General features: G+C 46.8%; 1 protein-coding gene across 2 annotated transcripts in view; it reads right to left on the reverse strand.

Annotated features, from left to right (window-relative positions):
- TRAPPC3 (trafficking protein particle complex subunit 3) overlaps positions 1–19071 on the reverse strand; it is a 100949-nt gene that overhangs the window by 32911 nt on the left and 48967 nt on the right. For both annotated transcript variants that reach the window (XM_069622613.1, XM_069622614.1), the window contains exon 2: positions 13838–13935. In XM_069622613.1, the coding sequence (XP_069478714.1) occupies positions 13838–13935 (98 nt within the window). The remainder of the gene's footprint in view (positions 1–13837; positions 13936–19071) is intronic.

The raw sequence follows: 19071 nt of genomic DNA on the forward strand, positions 1-19071 counted from the left end.
TCTGGGCCGCCCCCCCCTTTTTGGAGGCGTCACCAGGATGGGTTTGAACCAGGGGATTTCGGTATTGTGGGTTCTGGGATGAGATGATGGGCAGCGGTAGCTCAGTCTCCATATCTCCCCAGTCTGGATTGGAATCCCTTGGGACCCATTTTTCTTTGGGAGGAGTTCCCCCCTCTCTAAAGGAGAAGATCCTTTTCCCAGGATCTTCTGAGGATCCCTCTCCATCAAATTGGAAGACCTGTACCTCCTCCACAAAGTGGGTCTGTTTGGGTCCTTTGTTTCTCCTACCCCCCCCCCCCCTCTGCTCCTTGGAAGGCAGGCTTTCAGGGGCAGGAGATTTTGTTTCCGGTTCCTGGTTTTCCAGGGGCTGTTTACAAGTTGGGAAGGAAGCTTCCTCCAAGGCTTTACACCCCCCTTCCCCTTGTGCCTCCTCCCTGGGAACCGGTGGGTTATCGGGGTGCTGCCCCCGTCATTGTTCTGGAGCACCCGGTCCAGAGTTTGGGGCATTCTGCGGTGGCATGCTCATCTGAGGGTTCTGTTGAGCCCTCAGTATGTGACCCAGATCTCGTGCCATATTTTGGACCTGGCGCTCAAGTTGTGAAACCCGCTCAGGCTGATACGGGGCTCTATTTTCTCCCCTGGGCTGATCCCGGGAAGGGTAGCTATCCCTTCTCTGCTAATACCCTGGGTTGGGAAGATTCGGGTACCCCTCCACCCTTGGCCTCCCCTCTCCTGGATTAGGTTGTCTGGGCTCAGGGAATTGGGGAAGAAGGATGGATGATTTTGGGGCTGGAAATTGGGTGGATACCTGGGGGAAAAGTTCTGCCCAGGATTTGGTGAATTTCTGCCCTCCTGGGGGACGTTAGGAGGGACGTTCCCTGGGTCAGGTGCTTGGCTGGATCCCCCCCCCCTTGGGCTGAAGGAGTCCACACATAACCCAGGATGGGTCGGTTTCCCTTGCAGCGGGGATTTACATAATCAGGGGAGCGAGGGACCCCATTTGTGGGACTACGTCCTTGGCTCCCTGTCTGTGACTGGCCCGGGGGCCTTCTGGGCTTGGCATCATTAGGTGCAGGTAGGTGTTTAGCCCCTACCGCACCCCCCCCCGCCCATCTCCAAATCCAAAACGGGGGTGACCTTTACTTCTGCCACCTTGGCAGCAGCAGGGGTGCTGTTGGTTTTGGGGTTTTTCTGCACATTATTTTTTATTTTCGATGGGCTTCTGCACCTCATAGATCCGGGTAGCCTGTTCAATGACCCTGTCTAAAGATCTTTTCTCATGAAAATCTCTCACGAGCTGGGTCATTATGTATTTGGGTAAGGCATGGAAAAACGTATTGACAAATTCTCTGCTATCCGGGCACACCCTTCTGGTGGTCTGCGCAAAAGCACGCTTTAATTCTTGCACAAACTCTTGTGGGGCCTGATCCTCCCCACATTGCAAATTGTAGGCTGCCTCTTGAGGATTTCTGTGCACAGAAAAATGTTTCAAGATGGCCATCCTGTATGTGGACCACCTTGAATGGTTTTGATCCTCCAGCCCTGCAAAGAAACTGGAGTATTCTGGTGAGAAGGTCCATTTGACGTACTGGATGCAGCTACTGCTGTCCTTCAAATGGAACGTCTCCATCATTTGCTCATAGAGCTCCAAGTGTTCCCAAACAGAATACTATACTATTATTATTATATTATTTATTATTTATTATTATCATTTTATTATTAATACTTGGCGTTCTTATGATAAGGCGTGATGACACTCCTTATTGCCTTTATTTGTTTCAATGGGTCCTTAAGCAAGGCCCTTTTTTGCCCGATTGGCCTTTTTGGTTCGGGTAACCCAGGTCCATTCATCCTCTGACTCAGAAGCACTGCTCCCAGAGGTGCCCGTCTGATCTTCCAGGTTTTCCCGGATTCTGCGAGCCTGGGAATGGCTGGCAGAATGTGGGGACCTGGTCTCCTGTGTCCTGTAATGCTCAGAGGAGTCTTCAGATCCCTCCTTGCTGCCAGGAATTGATGGGTAACCCCCACCCCACGGACCTAACTGGGCAGAGGTTTTCAGGATGCCCTTAATGGGCCTACTCTCCTGGGGTTCCCCACTAAATTGCACTGTGCTTGGGTGCCCATACCCGGATGCCCGCCCATCCATTCCTGGGAGGTACTGGCCTATGAGCCCCATACTTCTAGCTGGATAGTAATCTGCCATCCCTGTGGCCCTGGGCTCATGTGCGCGAGGGGACATGGGGGTGGCAGAGTCAAGGGACTGGGAGAGATGAAGGCCTCTGGTACTAGGGCTCGTTATGCTCAGGAGTTTCTCTTTCCCAGCGAACCTCATCTCTATCCGCCCCTGTTCCCTGTTGCAATGCAAGAGCCTGCGTTTTCAGTTCCTCAGTTAAGGCCTTACTAGACTCTATCAGTCTCTCCTGCATCGCTACCTGTTGCTGGAGCCTATCATTGTGCTGGCAGAGAGCCTCATTCTCTCTCTGTGCCTCCTGATTGGTCCTGGAGTACTGGGCCAGTCTTTGCTGCAGGAGGGTTACCTCCTGAGCTGTGTCCCTAATGGCCTGCTCCTTTCTCGCCAGAGCATCCTCCACCCTCCTGGTGTGCTCTAACAAGTTCTGGTGTTCTTTTTGGAGGTCACCCAGTCCCTGGAGGGCCAGGTGATTTTCTTCAATTTTCCTTTTTAAGTGGCAGACTTCCTGGCCAGAGGTATCCCTTTCCTGACTAAGAGCCTGCATCTGTGCCGCCAGGTCGTCCCTTTGCCTTTTGGAAGGCACCAGCTTTCTGGCGCTCCTGGTCAAACTCTGCCTGGGTATCCAGGTCTTTCAACATCAGTTTATTGCTCTCTGCCTTCTCCCTATCTAGGTGGCTTTGCAGGGTGACTACCTGCTCAGCACATGCCCTATTGAAGTCTAACTGTTGCTCCAGCTTTTTCTGGCTCTGCAGTAGGGAGTCCAAACCTTCTTGGTACTCCTTCTGCAAGGCCAGAAATCTGGTATCCTGGTCAGCCTTTTCCTGTTGCAGCACATCCATATCCTCCTTTATTTTAGTGATGTACTGTCTGCTGTCCTTTTCTGGCTCCTGGCTCCTGGCTCCTGAGCAGCCTCTGCTCAGAAGAGTCACACGGCTCCCATATATAGGTACAAATATGCCGCTATCCTGGCAATCTTATTATGTTCATCTTTGGCTTTAGGGGCCATATATAGTTCACTCAGGGCCACATGTAGGGGACCCTGATCTCTCCATATATCTGACCCTGTTTCAGTGACCTGCTGCGCGATTGCCTGCAACCAGACCATTTGGTCCTGATGAGTCCACTCACCTCTCACAAATATCTTATGTAAGAAGTGCTCTCTGGCTATTTTGATGTCTACCAGTATCGTCATTCTGGAATTTGAGTTCCTTCCTGACTTACAGAAGTTTGTATTTTATTTTGCAAAACAGACCTTCTCCTTAGAGCGTTCCTTTGAGGAGTGCTTTACAGCGTACCACAGCGTGGTGATCCGACCGGATGTATGTATCCCGTCAGTTAGCACACTGTATTAAGCTGCACAAGTGATAGATCTAACCCAGAATCTCCGGCTACGAGCCCCCACTTTGTTAAGCGGCTTAACTTCAACACTACAGCTAAGTCAATGCCTAGTCTGGGATGCTGAGGAAAGCCCCTATTGATGTATTTTTATGTCTAGTTCAGTACTCTGGATGACAACCCTTGTATAACACCCACCTCTTAGAATCCCCCTGAGCCCACTGAGCCAAGAAGTAGGTTTGTTTTGCAAATTTAAAAGGTTTATTTGGACAATTCAACAATATATATCTATCACACTTTATAAATAAATTAATATCTAATAGTACACTGAGACATATGATGTGGATCCACAATGGGTAATGTTACAGTGGTACACTTGATTACTTAGGAGTAGTATAGAGGATGAGGTAGCTGAAAATGCTTTATGGTTTCAAGGAAATGCAAAGTGGAATCAAATGCAGTGCAGCAAATAAACGTGGCAATTCACCCCCCCCCCACCCCCATGCAATGTAAGAAATGGAAGGAGATGGAAAGAGGAGCACAGTTCTCAGGAATGCAATCAAATACAATACGAAATTCAGTTCCCCCCCCCCAGCAAGCTTAGAGGAAACAGGTAGAAGTTTGAAACACAGGCCCAAAATGCTTTTAAATGTGATGGCAATGGATGGGAAAATGATCTAACTGATTTTAATTCCCTCTAGAGATTCAGGGTGAGTGAGAGATGCTTGTTGTTATTAGTTCAGGCTCACTTTAGCAATGCTCTATGGAGTTATTACCAGGTTGCAAACGGACTTTAACAAAGGAAAGAATGGAGCTGCTATTTTGACAAGTGGAGAAATTGATCGCAAATCGCGGTAAATTTCGCGAGTGCATAAACGGTTCAAGAGATATGGACAATTTAATAAAGGTAGTTTTTCGGATTTAAAGTAAACTCAAAATGACAGGTGACAGCTTGCAGCTTTAGAATGACAGGTGACAGCTTGCAGCTTTAGAATGACAGATGACAGGATTAGTAGGAGGCAGTTCTACTTAGTTAAAATAATCTAATCCAAACTATTTTAACCTAAGAGACTGGTTCTGCACAGTTCTGCTTGGTACTCACAATATAAATTTGAACTAGTCCTCGTCACGGATCTGGTCAACACGTCCGGCGGCGGTTCTGTCTGCTCGGCGGGTCAATCAGGCACCGGTTCTGCTCACAGCGATCCGGATCTCTGGTTCTGCTCACATCGGTCTGGGTCAGCTCTGCTCTGCTGGTCTAGCCTCTCTGGATACAGCGGCCTCTGGTTCTGGATACTGCTCTGCTTTCCGGTCCAGATCAAGTGGATTCTGGATGTAACACTGCTTTCTGGGTACTGGCAAAAGTTCTTGGCAAAAGAATTCAGACAGCTCGCCCGGCTGTGGAATAGTTTGCAAATGATTTTAAGGATGCTGAGGCCTGCTGAGAAGATTTCTCAGTGTGTGGGTTTAGGCCCTTGCTTTAAATTCTGAAGTAAATTTCTGGTCTCTGAAGATTGATGGATGTGAAGTCTGGAGTCTCCCGGCAGAGCGTCCCGCAGAAAATGGAATTGAATGTCTCTACCTGTCCCAGCAGTCTCTTTTTATGTGTTTTGGAAAGTGGGTGTGTGCGTTGGTCATAACTAAACCTGCCCCTCTCACTTATCATTGGCCAATTCCTCCTCTCTCCCTTGATTGGGGGAAGGAAATGGATTGTCATCATGATGAGGTCTGTTTATGGGTCAGAGGATCCTCCCCTGGTCAATTTGCCCACAAATCTATATTTGATTCAAATACATATTTACCAGATACACAAGTGGTTGACATTACATGTACACATTATATATTCCTTTTGGTCCATGCTTGTCCGCCTCTGATCTTCCTGAGGGCTTGCATTCAAAAATGACAACATTTTGCGCTTTTTGACTAGTTTACCAATATCGGACATTTACCAAAAATTACACACATGTGCGCAAAGAGTATGGACATTAATTGATGAAGTGTCAGATTTTTAACATGCAGACATTTGGAGTAAGACCCTATTTTCCGCTAGCAACCCCCCAGAATACACCACAGGGTCCTAACACCTCTCAAAACGTGCACAGAAAAATCACAAGAATAATGATATTACTTAGATAACTCATAGTGCGGACTTGTCAGAATTATATATCTTTTTTAAAATTATGCTCTGGCCCAGATGGGTGTGGTTTAGGTTCCAAAGCACATGGGGGAAGCTTCGGTCTGCCCCCGCCTCCAGCTCGGGTGGCTCCCAGAGGCACTTCTCCCAAGAGGAAGCCACTTTACGGCCCCCCCATATAACATTTGCCCGAGTCCAGGACAAGGCTTTGTTCAACCTCCTGCGGTGCCCCTCCCCTAATCTAATCAGAGAGGTGTCAACTCCTTTTTGTGGGGGCATCAGAATGCAGCCAGGCCTGGGAACACAGCTGTTGATCCAGTTTCAACTCCTGTCGGGGGTAGTTGTCAGGCAGAATCCAGCTTCATTAAGCCAGGTTTCAGCTAAATGTCACTTTTTGTTCCCTGTTTTCTACATTCAAAATCAAACTGACAATTTTTACACATGCAGCTAGAGTGCTGATTCTAAGTTCAAAAGTATGACATTTCAACAGTTACAAACTATGTGACACTCAAAAGTAGGTCCCTCATTTATTTTAAGCATTTCGATTTTAGTGGTTTTCAGTTCAGTTTAACTTAAGCTGCTGACCTCCACAGCTCAGCCAGTTTTGTTATGAACATTGTTTTGGGCTCTTTTTCTTTCCAGATTTTGTATGCACACAAAACCTCATTCTGCCAAATGTCTGCTGGTGTTCAGTGAGATTTTTGAATATCCTGCAATGTTTGACATAGGCATTTTTAGCTTGCATTCAGAGAAACCAAGGTGATTTCAAAGGGATTTTTAAGCTAACAGGCACTGCTGTTTTTCCTTTGGGACACATTCCACTCATGGCACCACTGGCCCATCACGCTCGCACTGGTGGGTGGAAGGTTAGGCAACCATTTTGGTGTGCGCACAAACTGCGCGGTTCTCCTGGATTCTGGCGCACATGTGGGCTTTTTGGCCATCTTGGATTTTCTAAGCCCACAGCACCAAATGTTGCAGCTTAATGACTGAAACGTGGGTCAATACACCTGACACACTGCATCCCATGTAAGCACTGCACACATTGCCAACAGACATGTATCTGTGGACGAACATCCTTACTCATGGCACAGCAAACTGTAGACTAAAACATGCTAATTGTGACTCAGTGGATATGCAACATGCCATTAACATACATGAGAAAATGTGCACACATAATCACAGCCAAGTCCACTACAATTACATGTAACACCAGTGTACCACTGGCACAGGGAGTGTGCACAATGTGGAAATGGCCCGAGTGTGGAGTCCCAGGTGTGTGATGTGGCGATGGAGATAGAGTAATGACATGCGCTGGGACATAGGAAGAGGGGACAGTGACACATAAGAGTGACAGGGCCATGGAGTGTGTGTTGAGTGTGGCAGGTCAACAGGGATGGTACCTGACAAATATTTTCAGAGTGGGTCACTACCATAGCCGCAGATGGGTTTTGCACAGTGTAGTGAAAAGCTACGTCACTCATGGCACAATGTCACGGCCGCTGCTCGTGTTCATGGAAGTTATAGGTAGCATAAAACCACCTATGACATGTGTGGATGGACTTCCTACTACATGCAGTGCATGATGTGTAGCACGTGCTGCACTTGATTGGCATAGCTGAGTCACTAACATCACTGATGAAAATACCCATATGTTGTGTTGGCATGCCGGAAATGGTGATTTGTATCCGACGGTTGGTGAGGAGTACTGTCCCAAAGCCACGTTCAACGGATGTGCAGCACATGGGTTGTATGCACTCTGCAGTACACTAAGCACAAGTCAGTACACCATGACATGCTACACCCATGGTAGTCATACAAATGCAGACAGAAGTACTAATCATACTAATTAATTGAATCTACATACACATATTCAGGATGCACAATCACTCACCGGACGTTTCCTCGTAATCTGGCAGGCCCCCCACGCCTTGCAGCTGGTCTACATGAATCAACTCGCTCATGGCCTCTTCAAGTGGTGTCTGCTCCTGCGGTCACCCCAGTCACCAGAGCAGTGGCGACGTTGGCACCCAGCTTGTGTTGTTTCGTCAGTGGAGGTCATTCCACCGCTTCACGACCTCACGAGCGGTGCGTATCTCATTCCCCAAGGCGTTGATGCCATCCGTAACTCTCTGTCAGTGGACCATACACTGAGCAGGCGTATGTGTGCTCCCTGGCTGCGTTCACATGGCACGGTGGTGGTCGCACACGTAATCCACGAGGATCTGGAGTTAGTCATCTTCCTCGACGTGGCGGTGTCATGTGCCGTGCTTTGGGATTGAGTCTTTTCCTGTTCTGCACGCGTTTGCTTCTTGGCATGTGGTGCAGGCCATGTGTGGCCGGGACCACTCAGGGCTGTAGGGGTTGGACCACTAGTGGCCTGGGCCATGGCGTCACCCACTGATGTTGGATCAATATATGAACCTGCAGGTCTCTCAACGAGGGACCTCACAACAGGGCTTTAACCAGACGTCCATTACTTTTTGGAGGCACAGACAACAGCTGACTGCGCGTCTGTGTACCAACAGGGGGCAAGGGACCCTGGTAGCAACAACAGATACTGCTGCCGCTCCCTGAGCCTGGGTGGTGGGGACAGCAGCTGCCACTGCAGGTTCCTGACCCGGGGTGATGGAGACCTGGGGGGTGGGGAGCCCACAGCTCTACCTGCACATCCCCCCCCACCCCTGGAGGTGGGAGCAGCAGCTTCTGCTCCACGTTCCCGAGGCCGGTCACCTCTGCCACCTTTTCCTCTTGGGGGCCTTCCCAGTCAGGGTACAGATGGAGTTGTACAATGGGAGCACACCAATCAATTGTCCTGGGCAATCGGAGGGAGGGGGCAGTGTATGTGACGGGGTGGTGTGGTGGGTGCGACTGCCGTAGTCCTGCCCCCGGGGCATGATGCTGTGCATGTCACCGTGGAGGTGCCTGTGCAAAATCCGGTCCCTGGAACAGCACCTACAGCTGTATGCACCTGCCGGCATGCCTCTTTCCGGACACAACCCCAGGTGTCGGATGCTTCCACCCAGACCGACACCCCAATGCCGGCGGCTGTTGTCATTCAGGACAGAGTGGTACCCATGCTGGTTGGTATTGGTAGGCGTTCAGGCGACATACGTGATGAGGTGCAGGCTTCCATTCAGGTGCTTACACATCATCACGATGACGTCTGGCATCTACTGAACTGGCTAGCAGCATTCCTGACACAACACAAGAGACAGGGGGCAAATTACCGACACAGGAATCCGACCCCACAACGAGCAAAGGGCAATCCAAAACTAGAGAACCCAAGTGTCTCTTTGATCTCTCTTCATGAATTAGGACCACACCTACTCAGTCCATGTAACAAATAAGCACTGAGTGAAACATTTTATCAATAGATGTTAATGCATACATTTTTATTTCACAAAATAGATATAAATATATCATAAAAAATATATTACTAAAACATCACATTAAATTGACATAACAAGTACAATAAAACCACATTGTGCCCTGTATAAACAAAGTTGACAGTGGACCAGCTGAGGTGGTCACCACGTCGGTCCAAGGAAGTACAGGAGCAATGGCAATGGAGGGAGAGCAGGCACCCAGGAGCCAGGCACGGGCCAGACACCCCCAGGTAATGTCACCACCCCAGAGGGTGCCCACACGAAGCAGACACTCAGGGCATACCACCTCGAGGGGGCCAGTATCCAGCATCAGGCAAGATGCAAATGTGGACCTCAGAACGAGGACGTCTTCCATGTTCGTGCGATACAGGCAGCAAATCGAGGCAGCAGGCTCTAGAGTCACGATGGCCAGGGCAGAGGTTGCACTGTGTCGGGCAAGGAGGCAGGCTTTAATCCTCGAGGAAACTTGCAGGGAGGCGGAGGGAATGGAGAGGAGCATGCTGGTGGCCATGCAAGCCCTCGAGGAGACAACGGAGGCCTACCTGGGGGTGATGGACGCAGTGTTCGATGACGCCCATTTCCAGCCATTGAGTGAGATTGATGACAAGGAGGACTAGCCCACTGCCTGTGTAAATAGTTTGGTAGATGGAAGTTTCCTTTCATTATTATTTGGAGCATGTATTTCAGATATTACTCCATTTGTTTGTACATAATGATTTCTGTGTAAGTTTCCTTTTATTTATGTTTTTCTTTGGAGTGGACTCTTTGGACTATCCTCCATGTTCATTGTGTAAATAGATTTTTTAATGTGTGTTTGAAGGATCCTGTTGACCATGCTTCATTTGTATTTTTTTTTTTTTATTGTACATATTTTTACACACGTCAATTGTTTTAAAAGAAATAAAATTTACATGGACATCTTACAGTCTGTATGCAAATAATACAACTGCAGTGTGCCCATTTGGTAGTCCAATTAGTAGCCCTGATTCTGACCATTGTTATTAATGCCATATCAGGTGTGTGGTTGCTTGCATGCGTAATGTTCGGGGTTTCGGGGTTTGTGGGGCAAGTATACACATGTGGCTGACTGTGGTGGTGTGTGAAGTGTGGGTGTGAATGGCTTTTCCTTTCACATGTACAGCATCACTGTGTGTTAGCCATCACTGCATTTGTGAGGTAGGTGGGGTGACGGAGCGTTACATGTTCAGGATATTGGCACATGATTTGCTTGATGCTGTGCAACACATATGTAATGTTTTCCCCTTCACCAGCATGTGTTTGTACAGTTATTATCTCTGTTGGTTGTGTTGGTCAACCTCTTGCACTGGGATACTCGGTATTTTGTTGCATTTATACATTGTCTGACCAATGCACCCGTCTCTGTGCGTGGTGCACTGTCTGATTGATATGTCCTTTGCACATGGGCGGAACGGTGATGTGTTCCTTAGGAAATCTCTTCTAGAAATAGTAGCTCAATGAGACTCAGGCTGTGAGAGTGTTTATTCATGTGGCGCACACATTGAGGGTGGTTTTTATTCTGTCATCGGTGAACAATTTGTCCATGGGGATTGATGACATGACATTGACCTCCTTGACCTATCTGCGGCCTTCGACTTGGTAGATCATGCAGTCTTATGCAATCACCTAAGCTCGGCCGCTCATTTCTCAAGTGATGCCATAACATGGGTACAATCCTTCCTTGCAAACCGGACAATGAGAGTCTTCTCCCCCTCAGCAGCCGCTAATCCCATACAAGTTTCATGCGGTGTTCCCCAAGGATCATGTGTTTCTCCGACGATGTATAACATCTTTACTAAGCCCCTGTTTGATAAGTTGGACAGACTGGGTGTTGTCTACACTAATTACGCAGATGACACTCAGATTCTAATCCCCCTTTCGGGGAACTTCTTGGAAGACACGGACTTAGTAAATAAGATAGATCTCCTCATTCAGGCCTGGATGGCATCCCATGGCCTCTGCCTGAACGACGACAAGACTGAGCTACTGATCATTGGCTCAGCGTTGGCTATCAAAAAACTTGACCCCAACTATGCCTCATTTAACATCGACAATAACGTCATCAAAGTGTTGCCTGCAGTCAAAACCCTCGGGGTTTATCTTGACTCAGCGCTCACCTTCAAAAAACAAACGAACTCGCTAGCATCCTCCACGGCATATACCTGCAAATTGATCCGAGCATGCAGACCCTTTCTAACTGAGACTAGCTGCATCACATTAGCCAATGCTCTCATCATATCCAAGCTGGATTACTGCAATGCCCTTTATGCAGGCTCTAACAAGTATATCCTTGACAAACTACAAACTCTCCAAAATAACGCTATCAGAGTAGCTTTAAATATTCCTAACAGAGCCCACATCTCCACCTATAGGAAAAATATCCATTGGCTAAAAATCAAAGACAGGATCACCCTTAAAATACTCTCCCTCACTTCCAAATGTCTTAACAACATTGCCCCTCCTTATCTGGCCAACAGAATCCACAAGAGAACCTCAAACCGTCCCACTAGACCGACCAACGCCTTCACCTTAGTGATGCCTAGATACAAAAAGAGTACAGCCGGCGGCTCTAGTTTCCCGATCATAGCTGCGCAAACTTGGAACAAACTCCCCTTGGATCTCAGAATGGACCAACCTTACTCTAGTTTCAGGCGAAAAGTCCTCACTTGGATCCGTGCCAATGACACCTAGCTCGACCTCCCCCTCCCACATAGACACTGGATGTCTGCAACCAGCTGAATGACATCCTATCAACTAGACTGAACCGTAGTTCCGCATTTTTTCTTCTTTTCCTTCTGCTTTCTCTCTATACTTACCTTTGATCTAACGTGAACTGTATAAACTGCACTTTTCTGGATTTAATTGCGAACTGCATAATTTGTATTTCTCCTGTAACTAAGTTCTTAAGTAATCTTGTACTGTTTGCGCCCAGCTACCCCTTCGGGTTTGGTTCTGCGCTATACCAAATAAACAAACAAAGTCACATGGCCAGCAGGGCCTCACTTGTTACATGTGTATGCTGGGAGATGGTTGCGGACAGCAATTGTATTTGAGCAGATGCCACACTCATGGATGTGGGCCAGGTGAATGCATTCATTTTTGAATGCAGGATACATGTTGCTGTGGATATTCTGGCTGGTGTCAATACAGCAGTCAAGGTGCACAACACACAATCGGTGGAGTGATGATGTGTCACTATGTCAGGATACAGCATGCAGGTGATGTCCTGTCTGGAGGGGGCTGCCAGGGTTTGGTTACAGGTAATGGGGTGGAGGTGTCCCATGGGGAGGGGGCTGCCTGCAAGGTGGAGTCACAGGTGATGGGGGCTGGGGTTGTCACATGTGGAGGGAGCTGCCTCCAGGGTGGGGTTGTAGGGGCTGGGGTATCCCATGTGGAGGGGGCTGGCTGCAGGGTGGGGTCACAGGTGGTTGGGGAGTGGATATCCCACCAGACGGGCCTGCATGCCGCAGATTGAGGTACAGGCGCACAATTTTTGCTGGGGTGCGGTCGGGGATAGCGAGGTGTTCATCACACGATTTGGCTGGTGTTGGGGCAGGCCTTGTGTGGGAGGGCACACGTTTTTTTATGGGGTGCACCCCCGGGGTGTTTACGCGTGATTTAGCAAGAGGGCTGTGTGCTGGGCCATGCATGGCATGGAGATTTGCGCCGCGTTGGGCATTTCACTTGCTTTTTAGTGCACATGGAGTTATATTAGGGGGTGTTCCTCACGCAGCTTGCTATTTGCACGGCGGCTACGACTTCTGGGAATCCATGAATACGCACGACGCACAAGTATTTCGCTGTGCCACGGCTCACACAGCCTCAGACTTTCAGCGCACGGCCCCTGTGCCTTTTCTGCGACCGATTCCACGAATCGGGCCCTTAGTGTGAACAAAAATCCAAGAAATTTACTTGACTTGCCAGCAAGGTATTTCACCATTCCAAACCTACTTAGCCTTCATAAAAACAACTCAACTAGGCTAGTGGTCGAGTAGATTTTGCAAGCCCTGGACATAAGTCGAGGAAGAAGCCATCCAACCTGAACTTGAAGAAGCCACGTTCTGCAGTTCCGAAATCAGGCCTACGCAAGTGGATGGAGTCTGGCCTCGTTTTCAAAAGGGAGGACACGGTCCCCTTGGGTGTTGAAGGGGCTAAAAGAAGTTGCTGCCTTTAATTGGTTTAGTGTGTTCAGCCTGCTACACACGAAACCAAGATCCTCAAGATTCGGAGCAAGACACCCTACTCACAAGACCACATGTACTGTTCAAGTACGTTTTTAGGATTTTACTGTGCAGAGAATATTTAAATACTGCATGTTAGTGGGCACTTTTTAGAAATTGCTAGCCACATTACAGGAAAAGCTGCTCTTTTGGGTTATTTTTTTGATGTGTTCATGATTAATCTTCCTAGCAGCAAATGCTCATTAGCCATGTCAATTTCTTAGCTTGGAAAGAAATGAATGAAATGTGCATATTTCACTAACACCCGTTCACTTCCTTTGACATCAATTGCCATGACGTAGGTGAATTAGCCAAACCCCTCCACTATTCCTTTTGCATGTATATTTAGGACTTGTGCTTTTACCTAAATCACGCTGCTTTTCCCACTAAGCTCTGCGGGCCGTACGCGTGTAATTGGCGCAGGACAATCAAATAGAGGACTGTGGACAAATCTAAAAATCAGTTTTGAAAGCCGAGAAAACTGTCTTAACTTTCACCATGCAAACCAGAAACGTGACATAAACGGCTGAGAACTGTAAAACAAACTTGCATTTTATCCAGCTGCTTGTTGACGTCTTCATCGTTCTCGTAATCTTTGCACAGCTGGGTGACCAGAGCTCCATATGTCAGTGTGAAGAGCTCTGAATTCTGGGAGGAAATGAAGAAATGTGATCACAAAAAACAAGAGCATGTTTTGCACAACATGTTTAAACGCACAAAGAAATCATGCTAAATGAGCTTTCCTAAACTAAAGAGAAACATAACAGATTACATAAACATGAACCTTTGTCAAAAATATTTCAGCACACAAGTCCACTGCTCACATCAATAAAAAAAAAAAGATTCTGCAGTCACAAGGTATGTTAAAGCTCCCTTCGTTATTTTATCAGCATGCCTGTCATATGTCACCATGTCATGAGAGTCACAGTCTTTACCTGGCGCGTGCGTGCGTGGATTTGCAGGTCCGTACTTCTATAAAATAAACGTGTATACATTTGTGCATGATATAAAAAAGCTATTCGAGTGAAGTCAAACATGCACTAGCACCACCCACTAGCCATGACTAGAAGTTCACTTCCACTTCCCTTGCCTATGGTAAGATACCTCGCTCCTAACTCCTCTAAGACCAGGGTGTCTTCTTTCCTGCCTCAACCATCCCTCCTCCTCCTCCTCGGTCCCCTGCCACCAGTTCTCACCCCCCCCCATTGCTTCCCATCTCCATCAGCCTGCAATCTTCCCTTTCCTTCTCCGCACACATCTCATCGCTCGCTCCTGCAGGGTCCACCTTTTTAAAGCCCAACCTTTTCTCTCCTTCCATGCTTCCAAACTCAATCTCGTCGCTCATCTTTTCTAGTCCTTTCTATTGCTCCGGTCTACGCTTTGAACTTCCTATCTCCAGCCAAAGCCCTCTTAAAATCGATTTATAATTACTTATTCATCTCGTTTCTCACGTTCCCCTCATAACTCGGAACTCTCCAGCTCCCCTTCCCTTCCCTTCCCTTCCCTTCATTGGCTATCTTTACATTCTCGCCTCATGTTCAACTAACTCAGTCTTGTCTTCAAGTCTCTCCATAATCTTGCCCCCTTACCCTGCTTCCTTGCTCTCATGGTATTATTCCCCTGCACGATTTCTCAGTTCCCATTCTCAATTAATTCTATCAGTTGCCCACCCTCCTTGTGCCCAATGCCACTAGCGACCTCTCTTGGCCCCTCTTCATTGGAACACACTTCCTCTCTCCCTCTGCTCCCTTTCCTCCTATCCTCTTTCGTTCTGGTCTGAAGACTCATTAACTTGCTCTGTATTTTTTGGGGTTTCTGGTTTTCTTCTTATGGTCATGCAAATCTGCTCAAATGTATGCTTTTTAGCTCCAGAAAATGGTCTACATTATAAAACAGCGCTATTTTATCCACAGCTTTTTCACCCCAAGACAGCCAACGATGAAGCAGACAACTGGTGTTTGACCCTTTATTTTATTTCGGTGAAGAAACAGCTACGAGAGGTAAGATCCAATTCATTGCAACAATACACATGAAATTCAGTGGATGGGTAAAGTGACTCCCCCCTCGGAGGTGTCCTCCATAATATTATTGTTGATCACTGCTAAGATCGCCAGCATGTGCTCACAGGCTGAGTCACCTGGGGAACTCTTAATATGGTCATGAATCCTCACACCCGCCGAATTCCCTGGGTTTTGTGAACTCCATTTTAAGGGTTTCTTATGCTGCATGTCCTCTATGGTATTTGACTGTGGCAACAGTCAATGTTGCACTAATTAGTAAATTATGACTGTAGCCCATAACCCCCTCACTAGTAAATAACTGGCTCCCATGTCCATGTTGCACCATTACAACTAACCAAGCATGGGCCATTGGCATGGCCAAGCATGACCACAGTAGTTTCTGCTGAAACATACTGTGGTTACATGCCTGCAGTGATACAGTGTTTGCCACTGGTCTTCCCCATTCCCGCTGCCACTCTCCACCTGCCCCGCCTCCTCCTATCTTGGTCTGCCCCAGTGTTCATTTTTCCCTTGCCTCCTATTAACCCCCGCCCGCCTGATCATTTGGCTTTTCTGCACACGTCTGGAAACGTTCTCACAGGAAGACTAAAATGAGCTGCCTCAAAGTGGGATCTCCAAACTCTAACTACCCCTGTGGTAGTCCTTCACCGTCCACACGAATATAACCCCACCCCTTTTGTTGCTCCAAATATTGCATTTTCGGCTTTCTGCTGGATTTCATCAAAGAGGGAGGGGGGCGGGGGAGAATGGGGCTCTCGCTCCGTCAATTCTTTTTAAAAAACTATTCAATGGATTTAAAATCAAACCAAAAAAAAAAAAGGAACATCTGCAACGCTTTGTGCCCAACTCGTTTTGGAACTTCCAGCGAGTCAACAGTTACTAGTAATATAAGTTTTGGAAACGTCCATGCAAATTAGTTGATCTTATACTCTACTAAAAACAAAAGTAAAGTCTACAAAGAGTGGGAATAACAAAAAAGGTGCAAATACCAACTGTGTATCTCTATAAATTATGAAACAAAGTATAAACATTCACTCCAGACCACTACAAATCCAACCTTAACATGACCTATGGTATTGATGCGCAATACGTGAAGGTGGGATTGATCAGGAGTTTATGTACCTTAATGCGGTCATTACCATTCTTTATAAATTTATTTTTGCTAGATTAATCTAATCTCCATAAAAAGGTTTATTTTAAATCTCATTTGGCGCATGAGGGTACTCCATTTAAGTATTCAGTATAGGCATTTATGAGCCCTACGGTTTACACTTCGTACATGTATGCATATAATGTCATAAGCATCTTACATAGATATGGACATTTACCAAGCTAGTCCTGAATTTGATGAACTTGATATACATAGTGTTGTACATTTCATAAATGTCCAGTTTGTCTACAAGATGTCCATTTATGTACCACACTTCTACCCTTATATGCAGGCGGATGGGTGGCAGAATTGTGTGTGGTAAGGGCGTATGAGTGTTTGGTGTTAGTGTTGGGCATATGTGTATCGTAAGGTGTGAAGTCATATGAAATGAGCATGACGAATTCGCATAAAAACGGACAAAGGAGTGTTTTATTCGAGCTTTTAACACATTTGAGTTAATTACATGTTGTTATAACAGCTTCTAAATGTTTCATATGAAAAATAATTTGAAGTGAGTTCTATCAATGCCAATTTACATCGCCTACACGTACATGTTCAGAAGATTTAAATCGAATGAGTGTGTGCCATAAGAGCGCGGTGAAAGGCATATGAGTGTTTGTTGTGCAAGTGCCTGGCATATAAGTAGAATAGGAGTGTTTGGTATGAAATATATATATTTGGTTTGATTTTGGTGTGGGTTATTATACGTCCAGGAGGCATAAAAGCTGAACTATATATACATTACATATATGCGCAATCTTACACATTTGTACAATTTGTATAAAGATGCACATTCATTCTGCTCAGGTCATATAATACGCATATTATGAGGTCTAACTTTGATGCCATTTATATTAATACATATAAATGGCGCATACAATATATTTCGTACATGTATGCAATGTACACCTCCTATACATTCTATATGAAAGACAGCTTTGCATTAGAAACGTTGCAGCAGGTGACTCAAGCTGTGCCTGGATAAGATGCAGACATTGCGTCCATTGAACAGGCATGTCTAGTACACCTGTTGCCACAGTAGTGGTTTTGTGGAGCGGAGGCTTGTCAGTGGATATGGACTACTGTGCCTGTGCCCATGCTTGTTGGTGAGATGGAAGATGTGGGGCCAGATGAGAGGGGGGGGTAGGGGGGGAACCTGAGCTTGAAGCGCGCAGTCGCAGGTGCCTCGGGTAAAGCGGGAGGTGGATAAGTGGTGGGTTGAAGACTGGGTGGTTGTGGACTCGACATCTCTAGCTCAAGCAAGAGAAGAATGGAAATTAGCGCTGTTGGGATGCCTGTGTAGGTTCATTTCAGTTGCAAAATCTGCTACTACTAGTTAGGTGTGCGATACGTTGAGTGAAGTGCTCCAGGTGTGCTCTAGTCCCATGTAGTTTGGGTCCCAGTTGGCTTGGACGCAACAAATCCACTGTGGAGAGTAAAGAGCCTACGACTGCCAAGGCCTAGTGTGAAGTGACTGTCAGAAGGAGGCATGCAGCAGCAGGTACTAGTGTTAAGGGGACAGCAAAAGTAACCCGCTGAACCCAAGTGGCAGACCTGCGTGCCACAAAGTGTGCTGGTCTTGCAGTGGGAGCGTTGCTCGATTTGCAGGTTCCCAGTTGGTTCTCCAGCAACGACTTTTTAACTCTGCTTCTACTTCCTGTATTTTTTGAACACTTAAAGCTTTGTGAAAGCACTGCATCAATCTTAACGCTCATGTTGGTATGCAAGGATGCCCATATAGAATAAAGTAAGCTTGTGTGCTTTTGGGGGTATTCGCATGCCATCAAGAACCATGCTATGGTGTCACTAGAGACCATCTGTCGCCTCCAATAGCTAACATTTAGTAAGTAAATCAAAGACCTAGAAGTGGAGCCAGGAAATGGGAACCCATATGCGGCCAGCCTGAAGCATAACCAGGGGCACAAAATGCCAAGTCGCAAGCTACTAGCCAGCCATAAAAAGTCACTAGTCACCTCAATTCTCCACATACACACCATACATCTCCTATTACTCGACAAAAATCACTGGCCAGTGAAAATGTTGTAGTCTGCCATAACTTAGTCAGTGACATCTTGTGCAATACATTTCAAATCATGAAGGACATTAACATTTGTTTTACAAACACGAGAACACATTTCTACAAGCCAGAGAGCTTGTGCAAAGGTCACCAAACGAAGTCAGATTCACCTCCAAAAGAAGACATACAATGCCAAAGTGACCCAAGGAGGATCAGCACTGGGTGCCGTAAAAAATGCGCATACAAATGCAGAGACGTAAAAAGGGGTGAATCTTCAAAATTCTATGGAGTATGTGCGAGAGGAACGCAGGTCAACATTCTAAATCGGAAAATAGACGTTTATGCCAAAAACGTATTCAACTACCAAAAACAAAAACACAATGGGTCAACGGGGCCCCTTAAACATGCCAGGCAATGTGGAGGGGACACAATGATCGAATGCAGATCGCACTGGCGCATAGCGCTTCTTGCTGGTTCTGCTTTAAAATGGGCCAGAATGGCATCTGCCCATCAAGATTCATGCAGGGCGTATTGCATTACGATTATTGGGACGGGTGCACCTTAGAGTTCGAACATAAAGATTTTAGTGTCTCTAA

This window comes from Ambystoma mexicanum, chromosome 11, assembly GCF_040938575.1.
Source record: "Ambystoma mexicanum isolate Mex_15411 chromosome 11, UKY_AmexF1_1, whole genome shotgun sequence".
Lineage (NCBI taxonomy): Eukaryota > Metazoa > Chordata > Amphibia > Caudata > Ambystomatidae > Ambystoma > Ambystoma mexicanum.